The sequence below is a fragment of the Hyla sarda genome, chromosome 2 (assembly GCF_029499605.1).
Source record: "Hyla sarda isolate aHylSar1 chromosome 2, aHylSar1.hap1, whole genome shotgun sequence".
Classification (NCBI taxonomy): domain Eukaryota; kingdom Metazoa; phylum Chordata; class Amphibia; order Anura; family Hylidae; genus Hyla; species Hyla sarda.
Window position 1 is genome coordinate 502,174,267 of NC_079190.1, and position 24,270 is coordinate 502,198,536.

Sequence of the window (24,270 nt, forward strand, 5' to 3'; positions counted from 1 at the left end):
AATAGCAGTAATGGTTTTCAGTATTGTAGCCGGGCATTTCTAGTGTCCCTATAATGGTGATCTCCCCCCTGATCTTCAGATTGAGGGTGGAAGGACACAAGTCCCTGCTGGGCAGTACAGTTACTGAGGCGAGCATGTGACGTCCAGCGGGTTTCCTACACACATCCAATGGAATTAATAGGACTCGTGCACAGATTGGTCATCTCCATGTCCTATCTGACCATCAGACAGGAGAAGAACATTCCAGAGACACTATAACTTAGAAGACGTCCTGACACATCAGGTCCTACAATGTGCACCGGACACATTTCCTACATTCTGAACATTCTAATGACTTCTCTCCTCAGTCAGCTCTCACATCTTCCACAACACCAGATTTCCCCATAGAGTGTATATCCTGAGGTGATGAACAAGATTTCATTTTTGGGGGGCACATGTTGTGACCTGTTTATACCTGCATCGGTCTAATCCCCTGTCTGGTATCCTGCACTGGTTTGCATCTTTTACTTTTGCATTCATGATTATAGGACAGCCAGTTCATTCTGTGTATAAAGTATAGGGCAACATTACTTGGCTTTGCATTTTTGGACTTACATTTTTTAAGTTTACGCCATTCACCGTACGGGATAATTAACATTATATTTTGATAGTACGGACATTTACGCACGCGGCGATACCAAATATGTTTATGCCAAAAAATGTTTATGCTTTTTAGGGGTAAAATGGGAAAAACTGACAATTTTAATTTTTATTGGGGGAGGGGTTTTTTAATTTTTACACTTTTTAGGTCCCCATAGGGGACTATCTATAGCAATCCTTTGATTGTGCTATGTATAGGACATCTCATATCGATCTCAGACCAGAGCAGAAGACCCCGGGAGACGGCCGGAGCCAGGTGAGGGGACCTCCGTCCACCATGCAGGATGATCAGATCGCCGCAGCAGAGCTGCGTGCGAGCCGATCCTCCATTCAAAGAACCGCACATGCCGTGATCTGTATTGATCACGGCATCTGAAGGGGTTAATGGCGGACATCCGCGGATGTCGGCCATTACCGGCGGGTCCCCGGCTGCTAGTAGCCCCAGCTGCCATGTATGACGCACGCACCGTTTCGATGCTCGCGGTCATACACAGGACGTAAATGTATGCCCTGGTGCAGGAATTCCCGCCAAACCAGGACGTACATTTAGGTCCTTGGTCGTTTAGGGGTTAACAAGATGTCTTACTAATACATTTTCAACATTCTGAACATGGATATGACTTCTTTATGTTTGTCCTCATGTATACAGATGAATTTGACCTTTGGTTAAAACATTAGCCATATACTGTATATGAGAACGGATTCTCTCCTGTGTGATTTCTCAGATGTTTTACAAGCCTTGAGTTACGACTAAAACTCTTCACACATTACGGGCATGAAAATGGCTTCTCTCCTGTGTGAGTTCTCATATGATGCACAAGACTTGATTTTTGACTAAAACTCTTCACACATTCCGGACATGAAAATGGCTTCTCTCCTGTGTGAGTTCTCAGATGTGTTACAAGATATGATTTATGACTAAAACACTTTGCACATTCCGGACATGAAAATGGTTTCTCCTCTGTGTGAGTTCTCATGTGATCCACAAGATATACTTTCCTAGTAAAACACTTCACACATTCCGGACATGAAAATGGCTTCTCTCCTGTGTGAGTTTTCAGATGTTCCACAAGAGTTTCTTTAATTCTAAAACATTTCACACATTCCGGACATGAAAATGGCTTCTCCCCTGTGTGAGTTTTCAGATGTTTTATAAGATGTGATTTATTCCTAAAACTCTTCACACATTCCGGACATGAAAAGGTCTTCTCTCCTGTGTGAGTTTTCATATGATCCACAAGATTTGTTTTCTGACTAAAACACTTCACACATTCCAGACATGAAAATGGTTTCTCTCCTGTGTGAGTTCTCATATGTTTCACAAGACTTGATTGTTGACTAAAACTCTTCGCACATTCTGGACAGGAAAATGGTTTCTCTCCTGTGTGAGTTCTCATATGATCCACGAGATGGGATTTATTCCTAAAACACTTTACACATTCTGGACATGACAATGGCTTCTCTCCTGTGTGAATTTTCAGATGTTTTACAAGATTTGATTTATTACTAAAACACTTCGCACATTCTGGGCATAAAAATGGCTTCTCTCCTGTGTGAGTTCTCATATGTAGCACAAGATGCATTTTCCTAGTAAAACACTTCACACATTCCGGACATGAAAATTGCTTCTTTCCTGTGTGAGATAAATGTTCAAATAAATAAGATTAGCAAAACACAATACAGTCAACACATGTAGATAACAGAATCACTTATTTCTAGGTGCACACGGAGGGGGAGATTTATTAATATGTGTCCGTGTGCAGCCACTTCACAGCATTTATTTTTTGTGTTTTTGGCTTAGGTGCGCCAAATTTATCAAAACGGAGTGAGGTTTGATACATTTTGCACAAATTTGAAATCAACTCAGAACTTGCTGTATGATGTCATTTTTCTAAGGCAAGGTAGACGTAGAATTAATTTGCAATTTTTTAAACATATGTGCAACATTTTTGCGCCTTTCTAAAATATATACCGTATATACTCGAGTATAAGCAGAGTTTTTCAGCACGATTTTTCGTGCTGAAAACACCCCCCTCGGCTTATACTCGAGTGAACTCTCCACCCGCAGTGGTCTTCAACCTGCGGACCTCCAGAGGTTTCAAAACTACAACTCCCAGCAAGCCCGGGCAGCCATCGGCTGTCCGGGCTTGCTGGGAGTTGTAGTTTTGAAACCTTCGGAGGTCCGCAGGTTGAAGACCACTGCGGCCTTCGACATCATCCAGCCCCCTCTCGCCCCCCTTTAGTTCTGTACAGTACTCACCTCCGCTCGGCGCTGGTCCGGTGCTGCAGGACTGTCCGGAGAGGAGGTGGTCCGGTGGGATAGTGGTTCCGGGCTGCTATCTTCACCGGGGAGGCCTCTTCTAAGCACTTCGGGCCCGGCCCCAGAATAGTCACGTTGCCTTGACAACGACGCAGAGGTACATTCATTGCCAACGTACTTCTGCGTCATTGTCAAGGCAACGCCTCTATTCCGGGCCGGAAGCGCGGAGAAGAGGCGCCCCCGGTGAAGATAGCAGCCCGGAACCACTATGGCACCGGACCACCTCCTCACCGGACAGTCCTGCAGGACCGGACCAGCGCCGAGCGGAGGTGAGTACTGTACAGAACTAAAGGGGGTGAGAGGGGGCTGGATGATGTCGAAGGCTGCAGTGGTCTTCAACCTGCGGACCTCCGGAGGTTTCAAAACTACAACTCCCAGCAAGCCCGGACAGCCGATGGCTGCCCGGGCTTGCTGGGAGTTGTAGTTTTGAAACCTCTGGAGGTCCGCAGGTTGAAGACCACTGCGGGCGGATGATGACAAGAGGATGATGAAGGGGGGGGGTGTGGGATGATGAAGGGGGGGTGTGTGGGATGATTACAAGGGGATGATGAAGGGGGTGGGGATGATGACAAGGGGATGATGAAGGGTGGTGTGTGGGATGATGATGAAGGGGGGTGGGGATGATGACAAGGGGATGATGAAGGGGGGGTGTGGGATGATGACAGGTGATGATGATGAGGGTCTGGATGATGACAGGCGGTGATGATGATGAGGATGTTAATGACGGGGGTCTGGATGATGACAGGGGGGGGGGATGATTTATTTCCCACCCTAGGATTATACTCGAGTCAATAACTTTTCCTGGGATTTTGGGTTGAAATTAGGGGTCTCGGCTTATACTCGGGTCGGCTCATACTCGAGTATATACGGTACCTCATCCACTGCATAGTCAAGAATGAAGCACTGCAGTTCACAGTCACCTTTGCCAACGTTTTACTATTTTAAAATTGTTGTGTTTGTGTAAAAACTAACTGTGCAAAAATTTTGCGCTAAAATTTCAGCCAATAAAATGTCAGGAAGGCAATGGTGAATATTCCCCAGAAAGTATCAAGTAATTCCATGTATAAATAACAAAATAACAACTAGTCAGCCATGTAAAGTAAACAAAATCTACCAAAATTGCCCAGTTGGTATTTGGAGGAAATGTGCAGATTTGTGGTCAGATAATAAAATCTCTATATCTCAGGACAGGTGACTACATTCAGCCCATTTCCCACACATATACATGTATTTACCAGAAGTGTAGTCTGATACAATTTTATGTCCTGGTAAAAACTCACATACATGAAGAAAATGGCCAATACTTGGTCACTAGTTGACTATGTTTGGGCCATTAGAGTGAATAGGACCATGTCCGTACATTATATATATATATATATATATATATATATATATATATATATATATATATATATATATATATATATATATATATATATATATTTATATATTAGGGATGTAAGAAAAAAAATCGATTCTCGCGATAATCGCGATTTTTTCATTTGCCGATACTGAATCGATTCAAAATATTCTTGAAACGATTCTTTTAGGGATGTGGAATTTTTATCTCCTGATGCCCGGAACAGTATGTCCTGGGCATCAGGAGATAAAAGTACCACATTTGTGGAGCCGGGCAGGCCGGATCTAACACGGCGTCGCTCTGGGTGTATGGAGCGGGCTCCTACTCGTGCCCGCTCCGTACTATGCGACCCCCGGCTGATTTTAGTAGCCGGGGGCCGCCGCTAATAGTCAGCATGCGGCGATCGCCGCGGCTGGCTATTAAAGGAGTACTCCGGTGCGCACTTTTCTCATGTTATCCCGTCCGGGCTGCAAAATAAAAGAAAACGCACTTTATCTTACCTGCCAATGAGCCCCCGGAGCTCCGGTACAGGTGTTGGGTCCCCGGGCTGTATTCTTCTTACTTCCTGTTAGCCCGGCACGTCACACGGAGCTTCAGCCTATCACTGGCCGCAGCGATGTCCCGCCTCTGCTGGTGATAGGCTGAAGCTCCATGTGATGTGCGGGGCTAACAGGAAGTAAGAAGAATACAGCCCGGGGACCGAACACCTGTACCGGAGCTCCGCGGGCTCGTTGGCAGGTAAGATAAAGTGCGTTTTCTTTTATTTTGCAGCCCGGACGGGATAACATGAGAAAAGTGTGCACCGGAGTACTAGATCGCCGCTGTCAAAGCTGACAGCGGCGTCTATTGGGATCTATGAATGCTCCCAGGTGGGCGATGTATCGGGATATATCGCGATGTATCGTCACCTAGACGGTATCGCGATATATCGAATCGCCACACTGGTATCGCGAATCGAATCGCCAAATTCTTGGCGATTCACACCCCTAAAATAAATATATATATATATATATATATATATATATATATATATATATATATATACACACATATATATTGGCATCTGAATTTGATAAGATATCAATGTATACAAGTTACATAAGGGCAAATAATCATATGAACAATCCCTTACACATCCAGCACCCACCATGTATAGAGAAGACTCAGCTCCTACGTCCGCTTCATGCACTCTTAAAGGGGTACTCTGGTGGAAAACTTTTTTTTTTCTTTTTTTAAATCAACTGGTGCCAGAAAGTTAGACAGATTTGTAAATTACTTCTATTAAAAATTCTTAATCCTTTCAGTACTGATTAGCGGCTGTATGCTATAGAGTAAATTTTTTCTTTTTGGATTTGTTTTCTGTCAGGACCACAGTGCTCTCTGCTGACACCTCTGTCCATTTTAGGAACTGTCCAGAGTGGCATATGTTTGCTATGGGGATTTCCTCCTGCTCTAGACAGTTCCTGACATGGACAGAGGTGTCAGCAGAGAGCACTGTGGTCGTGACAAAAAAGAAATCCAATATGAAAAGAATTTCCTCTTTAGTATACAGTAGCTTATAAGTACTTGAAAGAAATAGATTTGTAAATTACTTCCATTAAAAAAATCTAAATTCTTCATCAGTTGATTAAAAAAAAAAGGTTTCCACCGGAGTACCCCTTTAAGTCCGCTCCATGCACCCTTAACCCCTTAAGAACCAGGGGTTTTTCCGTTTTTTCACTTTCGTTTTTTCCTCCTTACCTTTAAAAAAATCATAACACTTTCAATTTTGCACCCAAAAATCCATATGAAGCTTATTTTTTGCGCCACCAATTCTACTTTGTAATCACATCAGTTATTTTAACCAAAAATCTACGGCAAAATGGAAAAAAAAATCATTGAGAGACAAAATTGAAAAAAAAACAACAACCCAATTTTGTAGCTTTTGGGGGCTTCTGTTTCTACGTAGTAAAGATGACACCTTATCTTTATTCTGTAGGTCCATACAATTAAAATGATCCCCTACTTATATAGGTTTGATTTTGTCGGACTTCTGAAAAAAAATCATGACTACATGCAGGAAAATGTATACGTTTAACCCCTTAAGAACACATGACGTACTGGAACGTCTTGTGTCCGCTCCCGATCTATAACGCGGAGCCACGGCGTGGCACCGCGTCATAGCGGGTCGGGCCTGGCCTCTAACAACGGCCGGGACCCGTGGTTAATAGCGCGCGGCATTAATCGCTGTGCCGTGTGCTATTAACCCTTTAGACCTAGCGTTCAAAGTTGACCGCCGCGTCTAAAGTGAAACAAACCATGCCACTTAGCTCAGTGGGCTGTTCGGGATAGCCGCGGCGAAATCGCGGCATCCCGAACAGCTTACAGGACAGCAGGGTCCCTACCTGCCTCCTCTCTGTCCGATCGCCAAATGACTGCTCAGTGCCTGAGATCCAGGCATGAGCAGTCAAGCGGCAGAATCATCGATCACTGGTTTCTCATGAGAAACCAGTGATCAATGATAAAGATCAGTGTGTGCAGTGTTATAGGTCCCTATGGGATAACAAAGATCAGTGTGTGCAGCGTTATAGGTCCCTATGGGATAACAATGATCAGTGTGTGCAGTGTTATAGGTCCCTATGGGATAACAATGATCAGTGTGTGCAGTGTTATAGGTCCCTATGGGATAACAATGATCAGTGTGTGCAGTGTTATAGGTCCCTATGGGATAACAATGATCAGTGTGTGCAGTGTTATAGGTCCCTATGGGATAACAATGATCAGTGTGTGCAGTGTTATAGGTCCCTATGAGATAACAATGATCAGTGTGTGCAGTGTTATAGGTCCCTATGGGATAACAATGATCAGTGTGTGCAGTGTTATAGGTCCCTATGGGAGCTATAACACTGCAAAAAAAAGGGCAAAAAAAAAGTGAATAAAGATCATTTAACCCCTTCCCTATTAAAAGTTTGTATCACCCCCCTCAACTGTGTAAATAAAAATAAACATATATGGTATCGCCGCTTGCGGAAATGTCCGAATTATAAAAATATATCATTAATGAAACCGCACGGTCAATGGCGTGCGCGCAAAAAAAATTCCAAAGTCCAAAATAGTGCATTTTTGGTCACTTTTTATATCATAAAAAAATAGCGATCAAAAAGTCCTATCAATGCAAAAATGGTACCGTAAAAAACATCAGATCACGGTGCAAAAAATGAGCCCTCATACCGCCCCATACACGGAAAAATAAAAAAGTTATAGGGGTCAGAAGATGACAATTTTAAACTTATTAATTTTCCTGCATGTAGTTATGATTTTTTCCAGAAGTACGACAATATCCAACCTATATAAGTAGGGGATCATTTTAACCGTATGGACCTACAGAATAAAGATAAGGTGTAATTTTTACCGAAAAACGTACTGCGTAGAAACGGAAGCCCCCAAAATGACAAAACAGCTGTTTTTTTTCAATTTTGCCTCACAATGATTTTTTTTCCGTTTCGCCGTAGATTTTTGGGCAAAATGACTGATGTTACTGCAAAGTAGAATTGGTGGTGCAAAAAATAAGCATCCTATGGATTTTTAGGTGCAAAATTGAAAGAGTTATGATTTTTTAAAGGCAAGGAGCAAAAAACGAAAATGCAAAAACGGAAAAACCTCCGGTCCTTAACCCCTTAAGGACCCATGACGTATGCATACGTCATGGTCTTTTCCTGATCTCCGCCGCTCACCCGGCGGAGATCGGAAGCGGATCCCTGCTGAAATCCTTCAGCAGGGATCCAGGGCAAACGCCAAGGGGGGCCATGTAGGCCCCCATGCCGGCGATCGTCGCAAATCGCGAGGGAAATCGCCCCTGCGATCTGCGGCGATACCGGGCTGATCGGGTCTCTGGGACCTGACAGCCAGGACCATGCTGGAGGCTAGGAGCGAGGTGGCAAGCCTGCCACCTCCTCTTATCCCCTGCGATTCGTCAGTTAGCTAACCGACCGATCGCAGGGGGGGGGGGGGGTTTACTTCCTCCCGTCCTGCCCGCCTCCTGGAAGTCCGGAGAGGACGGGAGGAAGACCGGAGGACGCGGCGGGGACGGGGGAGTGCAGGGGACCGGCCCCGGTACTTACCTCGTCCCTGAAGACCCGGATCCCAGCGACGAAGATGGCGGCGGCGACAGGTGAGTGGATCTTCAGCCGCGGTCGGGCCCTTTACAGCAATGCACATCGCCGTAAAGCGACATGCATTGCTGTATTGGGACCCTGTATACTACAAATCCCAGCATGCCCAGACAGCCTTTGACATCTGGGCATTCTGGGAGATGCAGTTTTGCAACATCTGGAGGTCCGTAGTTTTGGGACCACTGTGCCCTTCCAGATGTTGCAAAACTACACATCCTCAGCATGCCCTTACTGTCCAGGCATGCTGAGAGTTGTAGTTCTGTAACATCTGGCCCTTCAGATGTTTCAGAACTACAACTCCCAGCATGCCTGGACAGTTTTGGCATACTGGGAGTTGTAGTTTTGCAACATCTGGAAGGGCACAGATTGAGAACCACTGTATTAGTGGTCTGCAAACTGTAGTCCTCCAGATGTTGCAAAACTACAACTCCAAGCATGCTGGGAGTTGTAGTTCGGAAACATCTGGCTCTAAAGATGTTGCCGAACTACTACTTCCAGCATGCCTAAGAATGTTTGGGAGTTGTGGTTTTGCAACAACTGGAGGCACACTGGTTGGGAAACATTGTCTGTTTCCTAACTCAGTGTTTCCCAACCCGTGTGCCTCCAGCTGTTGCAAAACTATAACTACCAGCATGCACTGATATACTGTGCATGCTGGGAGTTGAAGTTTTGCAACAGCTGGAGGTCCCCCCCCTGTGAATGTACAGGGTACATTCACATGGGCAGGGGGCTTACAGTGAGTATCAGGCTGCAAATTTGCGATGCAGCAAATTTTGTGCGGCAGCTCAAACTCGCAGCGGGAAACTCTTTGTAATCCCCCGTCCGTGTGACTGTACCCTAAAAACACTACACTACACTAACACAAAATAAAAAGTAAAAAACACTACATATACACATACCACTACACAGCCCGCCTTCCCTCCCCAATAAAAATGAAAAACGTCTGGTACGCCACTGTTTTCAAAATGGAGCCTCCAGCTGTTGCAAAACAACAACTCCCAGTATTGCCGGACAGCCGTTGACTGTCTAAGCATGCTGGGAGTTTTGCAACAGCTGGAGGCACCCTGTTTGGGAATCACTGGCGTAGAATACCCCTATGTCCACCCCTATCCAAATCCCTAATTCAGGCCTCAAATGCGCATGGCGCTCTCACTTTGGAGCCCTGTCGTATTTCAAGGCAACAGTTTAGGGCCACATATGGGGTATCGCCGTACTCGGGAGAGATTGCCTAACAAATTTTGGGGGGCTTTTTCTCCTTTCACCCCTTATGAAAAGGTGAAGTTGGGGTCTACACCAGCATGTTAGTGTAAAAAAATAAATTTTTTACACTAACATGCTGGTGTTGCCCTATACTTTTCATTTTGACAAGAGGTAAAAGGGAAAAAAAGCCCCCCAAAATTTGTAATGCAATTTCTCCCGACTACGGAGATACCCCATATGTAGGCGCAAAGTGCTCTGGGGGCGCACAACAAGGCCCAGAAGGGAGAGTGCACCATGTACATTTGAGGTGATTTGCACAGGGGTGGCTGATTGTTACAGCGGTTTTGACAAACGCAAAAAAAAAACAAAAAAAAATACCTAGATGTGACCCCATTTTGGAAACTACACCCCTCACGGAATGTAATGAGGGGTGCAGAGAGAATTTACACCCCACTGGTGTCTGACAGATCTTTGGAACAGTGGGCTGTGCAAATAAAAAAATTTGTACAGCCCACTGTTCCAAAGATCTGACAGACACCAGAGGGGGGTAAATGCTCACTGTACCCCTTTTACGTTCCTCAGGGGGTCTAGTTTCCAAAATGGTATGCCATGTGGGGGTTATTTTGCTGTCCTGGCACCATAGGGGCTTCCTAAATGTGACATGCCCCCGAGCAAAATTTGCTCTCTAAAAGCCAAATATGACTCATTCTCTTCTGAGCATTGTAGTTCGCCCGTAGTGAGCTTCAGGTCAACTTATGGGGTACCTCCATACTCAGAAAGAAGGGGTTACAAATTTTGGGGGGTATTTTCTGCTATTAACCCTTTCAAAAATGTGAAATTTGGGGGGAAACACATTTTAGTGAAATTTTTATTTTATTTTTTTACATATGCAAAAGTCGTGAAACACCTGTGGTGTATTAAGGCTCACTTTATTCCTTGTTACGTTCCTCAAGGGGTCTAGTTTTCAAAATGGTATGCCATGTTTTTTTTTCCTGTTCTGGAACCATAGGGGCTCCCTAAATGCAACATGCTCCCCAAAAACCATTTCAGAAAAACGTACTCTCTAAAATCCCCTTGTCGCTCCTTTGCTTCTGAGCCCTCTACTGCACCCACCGAACAATTTACATAGACATATGAGGTATGTGCTTAATCGAGAGAAATTGGGCTACAAATATAAGTATACATTTTCTCCTTTTACCCCTTGTAAAAATTAAAAAAAAATCGGGTCTACAAGAACATGCAAGTGTAAAAAATGAAGATTGTGAATTTTCTCCTTCACTTTGCTGCTATTCCTGTGAAACACCTAAAGGGTTAAAACGCTGACTGAATGTCATTTTGAATACTTTGGGGGTGCAGTTTTTATAATGGGGTCATTTGTGGGGTATTTCTAAGATGAAGACCCTTCAAATCCACTTCAAACCTGAACTGGTCCCTGAAAAATTGGGATTTTGGAAATTTTGTGAAAAATTGGAAAATTGCTGCTGAACTTTAAAGCCCTCTGGTGTCTTCCAAAAGTAAAAACTTGTAAATTTTATGATGCTAACAAAGTAGACATATTGTATATGTGAATAAAAAAAAAAAAGTAATTTGGAATATCCATTTTCCTTACAAGCAGAGAGCTTCAATGTTAGAAAAATGCTAAATTTTCAAATTTTTCATCAAAATTTGGGATTTTTCACCAAGAAAGGATGAAAGTTACCAAAACATTTTACCACTATGTTAAAGTAGAATATGTCCCTAAAAAACTCTCTCGGAATCAGAATGATAAGTAAAAGCATTCCAGAGTTATTAATGTTTAAAGTGACAATGGTCAGATGTGCAAAAAATGGCTGGGTCCTAAGGTGTAAAATGGCTGGGTCCTAAGGTGTAAAATGGCTGGGTCCTTAAGTGGTTAAAACTGTCATCTTCTGACCCCTATAACTTCTTTATTTTACCTCGTATGGGTCGGTATGAGGTCATTTTTTGCGCCGTGATCTGAAGTTTTTAGCGGTACCATTTTTGTATTGATCGGACTTGTTGATCACTTTTTATTCATTTTTTCATGATATAAAAAGTGACCAAAAATACACTATTTGGACTTTTTAATTTTTTTGAGCGTACGCCATTGACCGTGCGGTTTAATTAACGATATATTTTTATAGTTCGGACATTTCCGCACGCGGCGATACCACATATGTTTATTTTTATTTAAATTTTTTTTTTACTGGGAAAAGGGGGGTGATTCAAACTTTTAATAGAGGAGGAGTTAAATGATCTTTATTCACTTTATTTTTTCACTTTTTTTTTGCAGTGTTATAGCTCCCATAGGGACCTATAACACTGCACACACTGATCATTGTTATCCCATAGGGACCTATAACACTGCACACACTGATCTTTGTTATCCCATAGGGACCTATAACACTGCACACACTGATCATTGTTATCCCATAGGGACCTATAGCACTGCACACACTGATCTTTTACATCGATCACTGGTTTCTCATAGGAAACCAGTGATCGATGATTCTGCCGCTTGACTGCTCATGCCTGGATCTCAGGCACTGAGCAGTCATTTGGCGATCGGACACCAGGAGGCAGGTAGTGACCCTCCTCGTGTCTAACAGCTGTTCAGGACGCCGCGGCGATCCCGAACAGCTCCCTGAGCCAACCGGCATGGTTTCACTTTCACTTTAGACGCAGCGTTCAACTTTCAACGCCGCGTCTAAAGAGTTAATAGTGCGTTGCATCGCGATCACTGCCGCGCGCTATTAGCCACGGGTCCCGCGTTATAGAAAGGGAAAGGACTCAGGACATACCAGTAACGTCCTTGGTCCTTAATGGGTTAATATCTGTTTGATCCCCTCTTATACATTATGTGGAAAAGATTCTATATAAGAACAAGAAGATCCAGCAGAGATATAGGATGAAATCCAAGATTCTTTATTCCATTACATTAAAATGACAGAACACAGGTCAGGGAGATAAAGTGACGCATTTCAGGCGTTCATATCACCCTTAGTCATACTAAAAACTATCTGGTCCTGGCCATGTATGACTAAAGATCACATGGTCTTTTTCCCATCCATAGTACTGAAGACAATATTAACCCTTTACAAACACGATCACAAGTGAGGAAAGGCACAAACAATAAAGGGAATTGCAATACTCTCCATACAGAAAAGCATACCAAAACATATAAGGTACTACAGCACCCAGCAAGCTGAGCAAAAATAACCGAGAAAACAAATTAAAATAAAGACCAAAATGTTTACTTATACAATTATAATGTATATGTTATGAGGATGAGTAAGGCCGGGTGTCACAGGCCGAAACGCGTCACCACCATGCCTGTCCTGTATGCTGCTTGCATGATAAAATAAACCACATATCTGTTTGAGTTTGCTGCACTGGACCTCCTCCTTTCCTGATTGCATATCAGTGAATCCGCACCTGTCCGTGCTGCAGCGGGTCTACACTGGGTGAGCTGATCCTACTTCTCTCTTGTTACAATTATAATGCTATGATACTTTTCTCTCTTATGATCATGTATGTGAAGGGTAAACATGCTTTCCAATCCTATTGGTAGGAGATCATGTGATCGTTATATGCACATGGCTGTGGCAAGATAGAACGTTTTTAGCTTGACTAAGGGCGATCTGAACACCTGAAACGCGTCACTTTATCTCCCTGACCTGTGTTCTTCCCTGCGCCCACTCCCTGTCTATGATGCGCGCTATCTATACAATATACATCTCCACCACTAAAAGCTGGAAGAAATATCTTAAGGAACCTCAGTCTGCAATTTATAAATGACAGAATAAAACATAAGATGTATGAAAGGCTCTTACCATTCTCTGATATGGGGTTTTCTAGTCCACTCATTGTTCCTCCAGAACTTTCCTGCAAAGATTCCATATTATAGACCTGAGGAAAAAACATAAAGGAACCTTAGTTTATCGTCTATCCAGGTGAGTGTTACATCCCCCCTAGAAGGTATGAACCAATCTGCACAAGGATCTCCTCAAGTGGTGATCACATAGGATCAACAATCATCCCAGTCTCTTTCCTACAAGTATTGTGGGGTTCAGTGATGGCCGCAGACAGGGCCAGACTGGGACTAAAAAGCCGCCCTGGACACAACCCTACCAGCCCACATACAATATACACATGGCATAAACAACAAATATGAAACAATTACAATATCTTATAATTCCTTCTACTTCCAGTCACCTCAGAGATGTTCTAGTCACCATACATGGACCCTCCACACACTCAGGTCTCTATCTCCAGTCAGTGTCTCCAGTGTCCCAAGTATATTATCCTGGTAAGTTCCCCCCATTTGAGCCATGCTGGGGTCTTTTATACCCTTTTCACCATCAGATTGGCCTCCCCTCCCCCATCTACAATATGTAAAGTAAGAATGATGGGGACAGAACCTGTCCAACCAGTTTTAGCATTCTATGGCCTCCTGGGATCAGCCTTCATTTACACATTGTATTGTAGGGTGGAGACATATTGGTCACACCCCAATTTACATCTGTAAGAGATAACGGGGATACTCCGAGACCTTTTCATATGATAATCAGGGGAAACAATCAGCATTTTCTCTCCTGTGAGGAAAATGGCCCCATAGGTCCCACCCAACTTAACTCTAAAATAAATACACAACAACTGAGCTGGTGGATAAAATCATTCACAATGTTTTACTAAAGATTAAATAAATTATAATTTAATCAAAAATTAGAAAAGTTAGATTAAATAACTTAATAATTTTGCCCAAAATACCAAATACTCAAACCAAAGTACTAGTAATTAAATACCAGAACTATAATAACAGGGATGTGGAAATCCTATCGCCCGACGCCCGGGACAAGTAGTTTTGGGGGCCGGGCAGGTGAATTGTTCATAGATTTAGCCCTGTATCGGGCGATGCAGGGACAGACGGACTTCCCGCTTATTTTTCTTTACTGCCGGTGTGAGGTGCAGGAGCGGATGCAAGTCTGCACCTCACACCGGCGCTCAGAGTGTATGGAGGGGGCTGCGGCCCCCAGCTGACCACAGAGCCCAAGGTCGCACGATTGCGTTACATAATTAAGCCACGCCCCCTTATCTCCCCTCCCGGAGGATGGAGGACGCAGCTGCACATAACACAAGAAGACCGGGGGAGAGAAAGGACGTAGACAGCTCTGTACACAGCTCCATCCCCCGCACACAGCTCTAGCCCTCCCCCTCCCCCTGCTCTATCTCCCCAGGACCTAATCTACCACGGGGAGGTTGCTAGTTTGCACCGGGAAAACACAGAGCAGGGGGGGGTGATGGGGAGGACGGAAATCTCACCTCACACCGGCCAGTGTGACTACAGCTCTGATGTCCACTCATGGCCAGCTCAGGTGAGGAGGCCGAGAATATGGGCGGCGGCAGGAAGGGTGGTTGTATATGTATGGTGTGAGTGTATGTGTGTATGTAATGTATGATGGGGGGAGGCAGCAGCAGGTGTATGTATGATGTGGGCATATGTATGGTGTGAGTGTATGTAATGTATGATTGGGGGGGCAGCAGCAGGTGTATGTATGATGTGTGCATATGTATGGTGTGAGTGTATGTGTGATGTGTGTATGTAATGTATGATTGGGGGGGCAACAGCAGGTGTATGTATGGTGTGAGTGTATGTGTGTATGTAATGTATGATGGGGGGAGGCAGCAGCAGGTGTATGTATGGTGTGAGTATATGTGTGTATGTAATGTATGATGGGGGAGGCGGCAGCAGGTGTATGTATGATGTGTGCATATGTATGGTGTGAGTGTATGTAATGTATGATGGGGGGAGGCAGCAACAGGTGTATGTATGATGTGTGCATATGTATGGTGTGAGTGTATGTGTGATGTGTGTATGTAATGTATGATTGGGGGGGCAGCAGCAGGTGTATGTATGATGTGTGTATATGTATGGTGTGAGTGTATGTGTGATGTGTGTATGTAATGCATGATGGGGGGAGGCAGCAGCAGGTGTATGTATGATGTGAGTGTGTGATGTGTGTATGTAATGTATAAAAAAAAAAAAAAAAATGTGGGAGCTCAACGTAAAAAGAGAAAACCTATACCAAGGATACTGCGTTGCACATACCCATGTGCCAAGAAAGAGTACTAATAGTGTAAAAAGGGGAGGCAGTCCTGCTAGGCTGGGTCAGGGTAAAAGATATAAGGTCAAAAATTAGAAGAAAGAGAGAAAAAAGAAAACGTGTCTAAAATAGCATAAAATGATAACATTTATTTGGAAAAATTATAACATTTATTTGGAAAAATGATGTGAGGTCTGCGGCAGGGCACTTGTCGCAGACTGGTCACTAGATAAAATGGTTACAATGGTATAAAATGCTAAAAATATAAAATATACACAGTGGTATTGCACTTCACTAATTGGACAATGAGACAATGAAAGTGCGGCAATGGGACAGTGCAAACAGTATCTGTTTAGTTATACTGTAAAGTCCTATTATAGGAGGCAGGATTAATCCAGATGAAAGTACATAGCAAAAAAGTTTATAATCCAATAAGGCAAATTTTCGGTAGCTCTGGAGCCTCCCAGATTGAGGCCCACTATAAACGTTTTTAGGTGCAGAGATACAGGCGATGCCCCCTCTACCCCGATGGCACGGGGACTGAATGCAAGAGGGCAATCGCTATACAGTTCAGGCACTTAGTGCCTCTTACCGGCTACAGTGTGCACAGTCAGGTGAGTGCCGCTGTGCTTGTGATCCGGATACACGTCCCTCTGTCCCGGGAGAAATGTAGGAGGGGTGATATGATCCGGTGCTGGGGTTGGAGATGATGGCTGGGAAGCAGCGTGTGGCAGCGCTGGAGGTATCGTCTCTACCCCGACGGCACGGGGAGCAGGTGTGAGAGTAGGTGAGGACCGGCAATGCGGTAACGAATGTCTCAGATGATGTGCAGGGTTGTCTTAACATCAGACGCGTTTCGGGGAACTGCGTCCCCTTTTTCAATGGTGGAGGTTCAGGAAGACTGTATGGGTCATGGCTGAAAATGTCAGTCTTTTATAACCCATTTTGTGGGCGTCGTCCTTGTGTAATACAAAGGCTGGATGCGGTTTTGGAAGGGAAGTGTCAGGGTTTACAGTTAGCTTCAATAAAGTTTTTGGACAAGTTAAAAAAAAAAAAACATGGAAAAATAGAATACAGAGAAAACAGAATTGCATAGAGGAGTAAAAGAAAAACACTTAAAGGGGTACTCCGGTGGTCAACATGTTTTTCCGTTTGTGACTTACCCTATTTGATTTGTTTCATTTCTATTCTTGTTGTTTCGCCTACTCTATTTCCGTTCTTTGTTGTCTTTTTATCCCCCACTTTGTTTTCCTATCATTGCTTCTATTTCCTGCTTCTTGCTGTGCTGAAAACTACAAATCCCAGCATGCCACATGCCTTGCTGTTTTTGGGCAGCTCCTTTTTTTTTTTTTTGTTTGTTTGTTCCGCCCTTTACCCATCCTACTATTTTCCCGGGTCGGCCCCCTTATACACAGCACACTAATATAATCAGCCCTGGTTGGGATACACTGGCATACACACACAAAAGGGACTACAAATCCCAGCATGTGTCATTCAGGAATCTTCAGTCTGTGGTATAACACCCGCATGTTGCCTCTGTAGTCTCCTGGGGGTTGTAGTTCACCACACCTCTATAGGGCATACACCAGTGTTTCCCAACCAGTGTGCCTCCAGCTGTTGCAAAACTACAACTGCCAGCATGCCCTGACAGCCTTTGAACATGCTAGGAGTTGTAGTTTTGCAACAGCTGGAGGCACACTGGTTTGGAAACACTGGTGTAACATGATGTGTATGCTGAATAGGCTAGAACAGTGTTTCCCAACCAGTGTACCTCCAGCTGTTGCAAATCTACAACTCCCAGCATGCCCAAAGTCTGTCAGGGCATGCTGGGAGTTGTAGTTTTGCAACAGCTGGAGGCACACTGGTTTGTAAACACTAGCATACAGTTTTCCTCTGCACAGGTTTTGATAAATCTCCCCCATAGAGATCATTCCCAGTCAGAGATTTCTTCCCCTGCAGTCCATACATCCCCGGCCCGTGCATCGAGTCATCCTCCCCCTCACATAACACTTATAAATTTTGGGGGGCATTTACTCCCATTACCCTTTATAAAAATGGTAAATTTGGGGGAAAAAACTGCACTTGTGATTTTTTTTTTTTTCATTTACACATCCGACTTTAACGAAAAGTTGTCAAACACCTGTGGGGTATTAAAGCTCACTGGACCCTTTGTTAGGTGTAGTTTCCAAAATAGTATGCCATGTGGGGGGTTTTCTGCTGTTCTGGCACCATAGGGGCTTCCTAAATGCGACATGCCCCCCAAAAACCATTTCAGAAAAACTCACTCTCCAAAATCCCCTTGTCGCTCCTTCCCTTCTGAGCCCTCTACTGCGCCCGCCGTACACTTTACATAGACATATGAGGTATTTCCTTACTCGAGAGAAATTGGGTTACAAATTTTAGGGTGATTTCTCTCCTTTTACCCCTTGTAAAAATTCAATAACTGGGTCTACAAGAACATGCGAGCGTAAAAAAAAAAATGAAGATTTTGAATTTTCTCCTTCACTTTGCTGCTATTCCTGTGAAACACCTAAAGGGTTAACACACTTGCTCTGAATGTCATTTTGGATACTTTGGGGGGTGCAGTTTTTATAATGGGGTCTTTTATGGGGTATTTCTAATATGAAGACCCTTCAAATCCACTTCAAACCTGAACCGGTCCCTGAAAAATTCAGATTTTGAAAATTTTGTGAAAAATTGGAAAATTGCTGCTGAACTTTGAAGCCCTCTGGTGTCTTCCAAAAGTAAAAACATCTCAACTTTATGATGCAAATATAAAGTAGACACATTGTATATGGGAATCAATATGTAATTTATTTGGAATGTCCATTTTCCTTACAAGCAGAGAGCTTCAAAGTTAGAAAAATGCTAAATTTTCAATTTTTTTCATCAAATTTTGGAATTTTTCACCAAGAAATGATGCAACTATCGACAAAAAATACCTCTAACATAAAGTAGAATATGTCACGAAAAAACAATCTCGGAATCAGAATGAAAGGTAAAAGAGTCTTAGAGTTATTAATGCTTAAAGAGACAGTGGTCAGATGTGCAAAAAACGCTCTGGTCCTTAAGGTGTAAAATGGCCCAGTCGTGTAGGGGTTAACCCCTTAAGGGCTCAGGGTTTTTCCGTTTTTGCACTTTCGTTTTTTCCTCCTTACCTTTTAAAAATCATAACCCTTTCAATTTTCCACCTAAAAATCCATATTATGGCTTATTTTTTGCGTTGCCAATTCTACTTTGCAGTGACAGTCATTTTACCCAAAAATGCACGGCGAAACGGAAAAAAAAATCATTGTGCGACAAAATCGAAAATAAAACGCCATTTTGTAACTTTTGGGGGCTTCCGTTTCTACGCAGTGCATATTTCGGTAAAAATTACACCTTATCATTATTCTGTAGGTCCATACGGTTAAAATGATCCCCTACTTATATAGGTTTGATTTTGTCGCACTTCTGAAAAAAATAATAACTACATGCAGGAAAATTTATAGGTTTAAAAATGTCATCTTCTGACCCCTATAACTTTTTATTTTTCCACGTAAAGGGCGGTATGAGGGCTCATTTTTTGCGCCGTGATCTGAAGTTTTTATTGGTATGATTTTTGTTTTGATCTGACTTTTTGATCACTTTTTATTCATTTTTTTATGTTATAAAAAGTTACCAAAATACGCTTTTTTGGACTTTGGAATTTTTTTGCGCGTACGCCATTGACCATACGGCTTAATTAATGATATATTTTTATAGTTCGTACATTTACGCACGTGGCGATACCACATATGTTTATTTTTTTTATGGGAAAAGGGGGGTGATTCAAACTTTTATTAGGGAAGGGGTTAAATGACCTTTATTAACCCTTTTTTTTTTGCAGTGTTATAGGTCCCATAGGGACCTATAACACTGCACACACTGATCATTGTTATCCCATAGGGACCTATAACACTGCACACACTGATCATTGTTATCCTATAGGGACCTATAACACTGCACACACTGATCATTGTTATCCCATAGGGACCTATAACACTGCACACACTGATCATTGTTATCCCATAGGGACCTATAACACTGCACACACTGATCATTGTTATCCTATAGGGACCTATAACACTGCACACACTGATCATTGTTATCCCATAGGGACCTATAACACTGCACACACTGATCATTGTTATCCCATAGGGACCTATAACACTGCACACACTGATCATTGTTATCCTATAGGGACCTATAACACTGCACACACTGATCTCTCATGCTGATCACTGGCGTGTATTAACACGCCTGTGATCAGCATTATCGGCGTTTGACTGCTCCTGCCTGGATCTCAGGCACGGAGCAGTCATTCATCGATCGGACACCGAGGAGGCAGGTAAGGGCCATCCCGGTGTCCGATCAGCTGTTCGGGACGCCGCGATTTCACCGCGGCGGTCCCGAACAGCCCGACTGAGCAGCCAGGATACTTTCAGTTTCACTTTAGAAGCGGCGGTCAGCTTTGACCGCCGCTTCTAAAGGGTTAATACCGCACATCGCCGCGATCGACGATGTGTGGTATTAGCCGCGGGTCCCGGCCGTTGATTAGCGCCGGGACCCACGCGATATGATGCGGGATCGCGGCGCGATCCCGCTTCATATCGCGGGAGCCGGCGCAGGACGTAAATATACGTCCTGCGTCGTTAAAGGGGTATTCCAGGCCAAAACTTTTTTTTTTTAATATATATCAACTGGCTCCGTAAAGTTAAACAGATTTGTAAATTACTTCTATTAAAAAATCTTAATCCTTCCAATAGTTATTAGCTTCTGAAGTTTTCTGTCTAACTGCTCAATGATGATGTCACCTCCCGGGAGCTGTGCATGATGGGAGAATATCCCCATAGGAACTGCACAGCTCCCGGGACGTAAGTCATCAGAGAGCAGTTAGACAGAAAACAACAACTCAACTTCAGAAGCTAATAACTATTGGAAGGATTAAGATTTTTTAATAGAAGTAATTTACAAATCTGTTTAACTTTCCAGAGCCAGTTGATATATAAAAAAAAAAAGTTTTGGCCAGGAATACCCCTTTAAGGGCGATCAAAGTGAAAAAAAAAAAAATAGCCCTTAATGGCCGTTTGTAACAGAGCCACATAGTGTGAATGTAGCCTAAGTAATACTCTGCAGGGGCCAAGGGACGATACCCTGCAGGGGCCAAGGGACGATACCCTGCAGGGGCCAAGGGACGATACCCTGCAGGGGCCAAGGGACGATACCCTGCAGGGGCCAAGGGACGATACCCTGCAGGGGCCAAGGGACGATACCCTGCAGGGGCCAAGGGACGATACCCTGCAGGGGCCAAGGGACGATACCCTGCAGGGGCCAAGGGACGATACCCTGCAGGGGCCAAGGGACGATACCCTGCAGGGGCCAAGGGACGATACCCTGCAGGGGCCAAGGGACGATACCCTGCAGGGGCCAAGGGACGATACCCTGCAGGGGCCAAGGGACGATACCCTGCAGGGGCCAAGGGACGATACCCTGCAGGGGCCAAGGGACGATACCCTGCAGGGGCCAAGGGACGATACCCTGCAGGGGCCAAGGGACGATACTCTGCAGGGGCCAAGGGACGATACTCTGCAGGGGCCAAGGGACGATACTCTGCAGGGGCCAAGGGACGATACTCTGCAGGGGCCAAGGGATGATACTCTGCAGGGGCTTATAGAGCCGATCTGGAGTCTGCAAGAAGCACAGTTCATATCCCAAGAGGCTGATGAATGGCTTGATGTGATGCTCTGCAGGAAGGGGGGGGGGGTTGCTATAATGCTCTGCAGAGGTTCTCTCTTGGTTGGTGTCTGTAAGAAGCATTACAGCAACCCCCTCACCTGCAGAGCATTACAGCACCCCCCCTCACCTGCAGAGCATTACAGCAACCCCCCCCCCCCTCGCCTGCAGAGCATTACAGCAAACCCCCCCCCCGGCCTGGCCCCTGCAGAGCATTACAGCAAACCCCCCGCCTGGCCCCTGCAGAGCATTACAGCAACCCCCCGCCGCCTGGCCCCTGCAGAGCATTACAGCAAACCCCCCGCCTGGCCCCTGCAGAGCATTACAGCAACCCCCCGCCGCCTGGCCCCTGCAGACTATCACTTGGCCCCTGCAGACTATCACTTGTCCATACACCAAGGGAAAACCTCACCTTCTCCTCACCAGCAAATCACTCATATCTGCCAAATCTATTGTTTCCTACAGACTCCAGACTGGCTCCGCCTACTCCAGTCTAGTCACATGACTGGTCACATGGCCATGACATCATCACAGGTCCTTTAGCTGCCTAGGAAATAGCATCTACCCTCTATTCCAGTGTTTCCCAACCTTTTTCAGGTCGGGGCACACCTCGAAAAAAAAAAAAAAATTTGCGGGGCACCGCTACCGAGGTTGACAAGCAAATAAAAAATTTTTTTAAAAAGGGAAAAAACGCACTGCACTATATCTATCTGTCTCACTGTCACTCAGTACTTACTGCACTTGTCTCCTTGGAGGACCGGACTATAGTAAATCCCCCCCCCCCCACATTAGGGCGGCAGTATAGTCCCCCCCCGCCCACATTAGGCCGGCAGTATAGTCTCCCCCCCCCCCCCACATTAGGCCGGCAGTATAGTCCCCCCCCCCCACATTAGGCCGGCAGTATAGTCTCCCCCCCCCCCCCCACATTAGGCCGGCAGTATAGTCTCCCCCCCCCCCCCCACATTAGGCCGGCAGTATAGTCCCCCCCCCCCCCCCACATTAGGCCGGCAGTATAGTCCCCCCCCCCCCCACATTAGGCCGGCAGTATAGTCCCCCCCCCCCCCACATTAGGCCGGCAGTATAGTCCCCCCCCCCCCCCCACATTAGGCCCGCAGTATAGTTCCCCCCCCACATTAGGCCCGCAGTATAGTTCCCCCCCCACATTAGGCCCGCAGTATAGTTTCCCCCCCCCCACATTAGGCCCGCAGTATAGTTCCCCCCCCCCCACATTAGGCCCGCAGTATAGTTCCCCCCCCCCCCCACATTAGGCCCGCAGTATAGTTCCCCCCCCCCCACATTAGGCCCGCAGTATAGTTCCCCCCCCCCCACATTAGGCCCGCAGTATAGTCCCCCCCCCCCCCACATTAGGCCCGCAGTATAGTCCCCCCCCCCCCACATTAGGCCCGCAGTATAGTCCCCCCCCCCCCCCACATTAGGCCCGCAGTAGAGTCCCCCCCCCCCCCCCACATTAGGCCCGCAGTAGAGTCCCCCCCCCCCCCCCACATTAGGCCCGCAGTAGAGTCCCCCCCCCCCCCCCACATTAGGCCCGCAGTAGAGTCCCCCCCCCACATTAGGCCCAGTAGAGTCCCCCCCCCACATTAGGCCCAGTAGAGTCCCCCCCCCACATTAGGCCCAGTAGAGTCCCCCCCCCACATTAGGCCCAGTAGAGTCCCCCCCCCACATTAGGCCCAGTAGAGTCCCCCCCCCACATTAGGCCCAGTAGAGTCCCCCCCCCACATTAGGCCCAGTATAGTCCCCCCACATTAGGCCCAGTATAGTCCCCCCACATTAGGCCCAGTATAGTCCCCCCACATTAGGCCCAGTATAGTCCCCCCACATTAGGCCCAGTATAGTCCCCCCACATTAGGCCCAGTATAGTCCCCCCACATTAGGCCCAGTATAGTCCCCCCACATTAGGCCCAGTATAGTCCCCCCACATTAGGCCCAGTATAGTCCCCCCACATTAGGCCCAGTATAGTCCCCCCACATTAGGCCCAGTATAGTCCCCCCACATTAGGCCCAGTATAGTCCCCCCACATTAGGCCCAGTATAATCCCCCCACATTAGGCCCAGTATAGTCCCCCCACATTAGGCCCAGTATAGTCCCCCCACATTAGGCCCAGTATAGTCCCCCCACATTAGGCCCAGTATAGTCCCCCCACATTAGGCCCAGCATAATCCCCCCACATTAGGCCCAGCATAGTCCCCCCACATTAGGCCCAGCATAGTTCCCCCCACATTAGGCCCAGTATAGTCCCCCCACATTAGGTGCAGTTCCCCCACAGACATACAGCCTTCAGCCATACAGTGTATTACTGAAGCCTGTATGCCTGTGTACTGCCCCACTTCGGTGTTCCGAGCACCTCTCCTCCGGTCCGGCTATAGAAGTAGGTCCCGGCCCGGAGGAGCGGTGCTCGGAACACCGAAGGAGACGGTAACACTTACCAAGTTGGCAGCGCGCGTCCTCCTCGCTGCTCCGGTCCTCTGCGATTGTTGCTCTGGGCGAACGCATGGGACGTCAGTGACGTCCCTGCGTGCGCTACCTACCGGCGGTCCCCGCGTTTTTAAAGTAAACGCGGGGCCGCAGGGACTTAGAGGCAACCCTGTGTCCCGAAAGCAACTTTCGGGACACAGAGATGTCCCGCGCAAAAACACCCGGCGGGTGTTTTTCCCACGGCACACCTTACACTATTTCACGCACACTAGTAAAACACTGCTCTATTCTATCTCCATTCATGTGGCTTT

General features: G+C 45.7%; 1 protein-coding gene across 1 annotated transcript; it reads right to left on the bottom strand.

The window, feature by feature from the left end:
- Positions 1–770: 770 nt before the first annotated feature.
- On the bottom strand, positions 771–24,270 carry LOC130357226 (gastrula zinc finger protein XlCGF8.2DB-like). The gene is made up of 3 exons (XM_056559832.1): positions 23,971–24,270; positions 13,501–13,576; positions 771–2,272 (listed from the first exon to the last, which is right to left on the bottom strand). The coding sequence occupies exons 2-3, from the start codon at positions 13,565–13,567 to the stop codon at positions 1,407–1,409; spliced, it is 933 nt and encodes a 310-aa protein (XP_056415807.1). The 5' UTR covers positions 13,568–13,576; positions 23,971–24,270; the 3' UTR covers positions 771–1,406.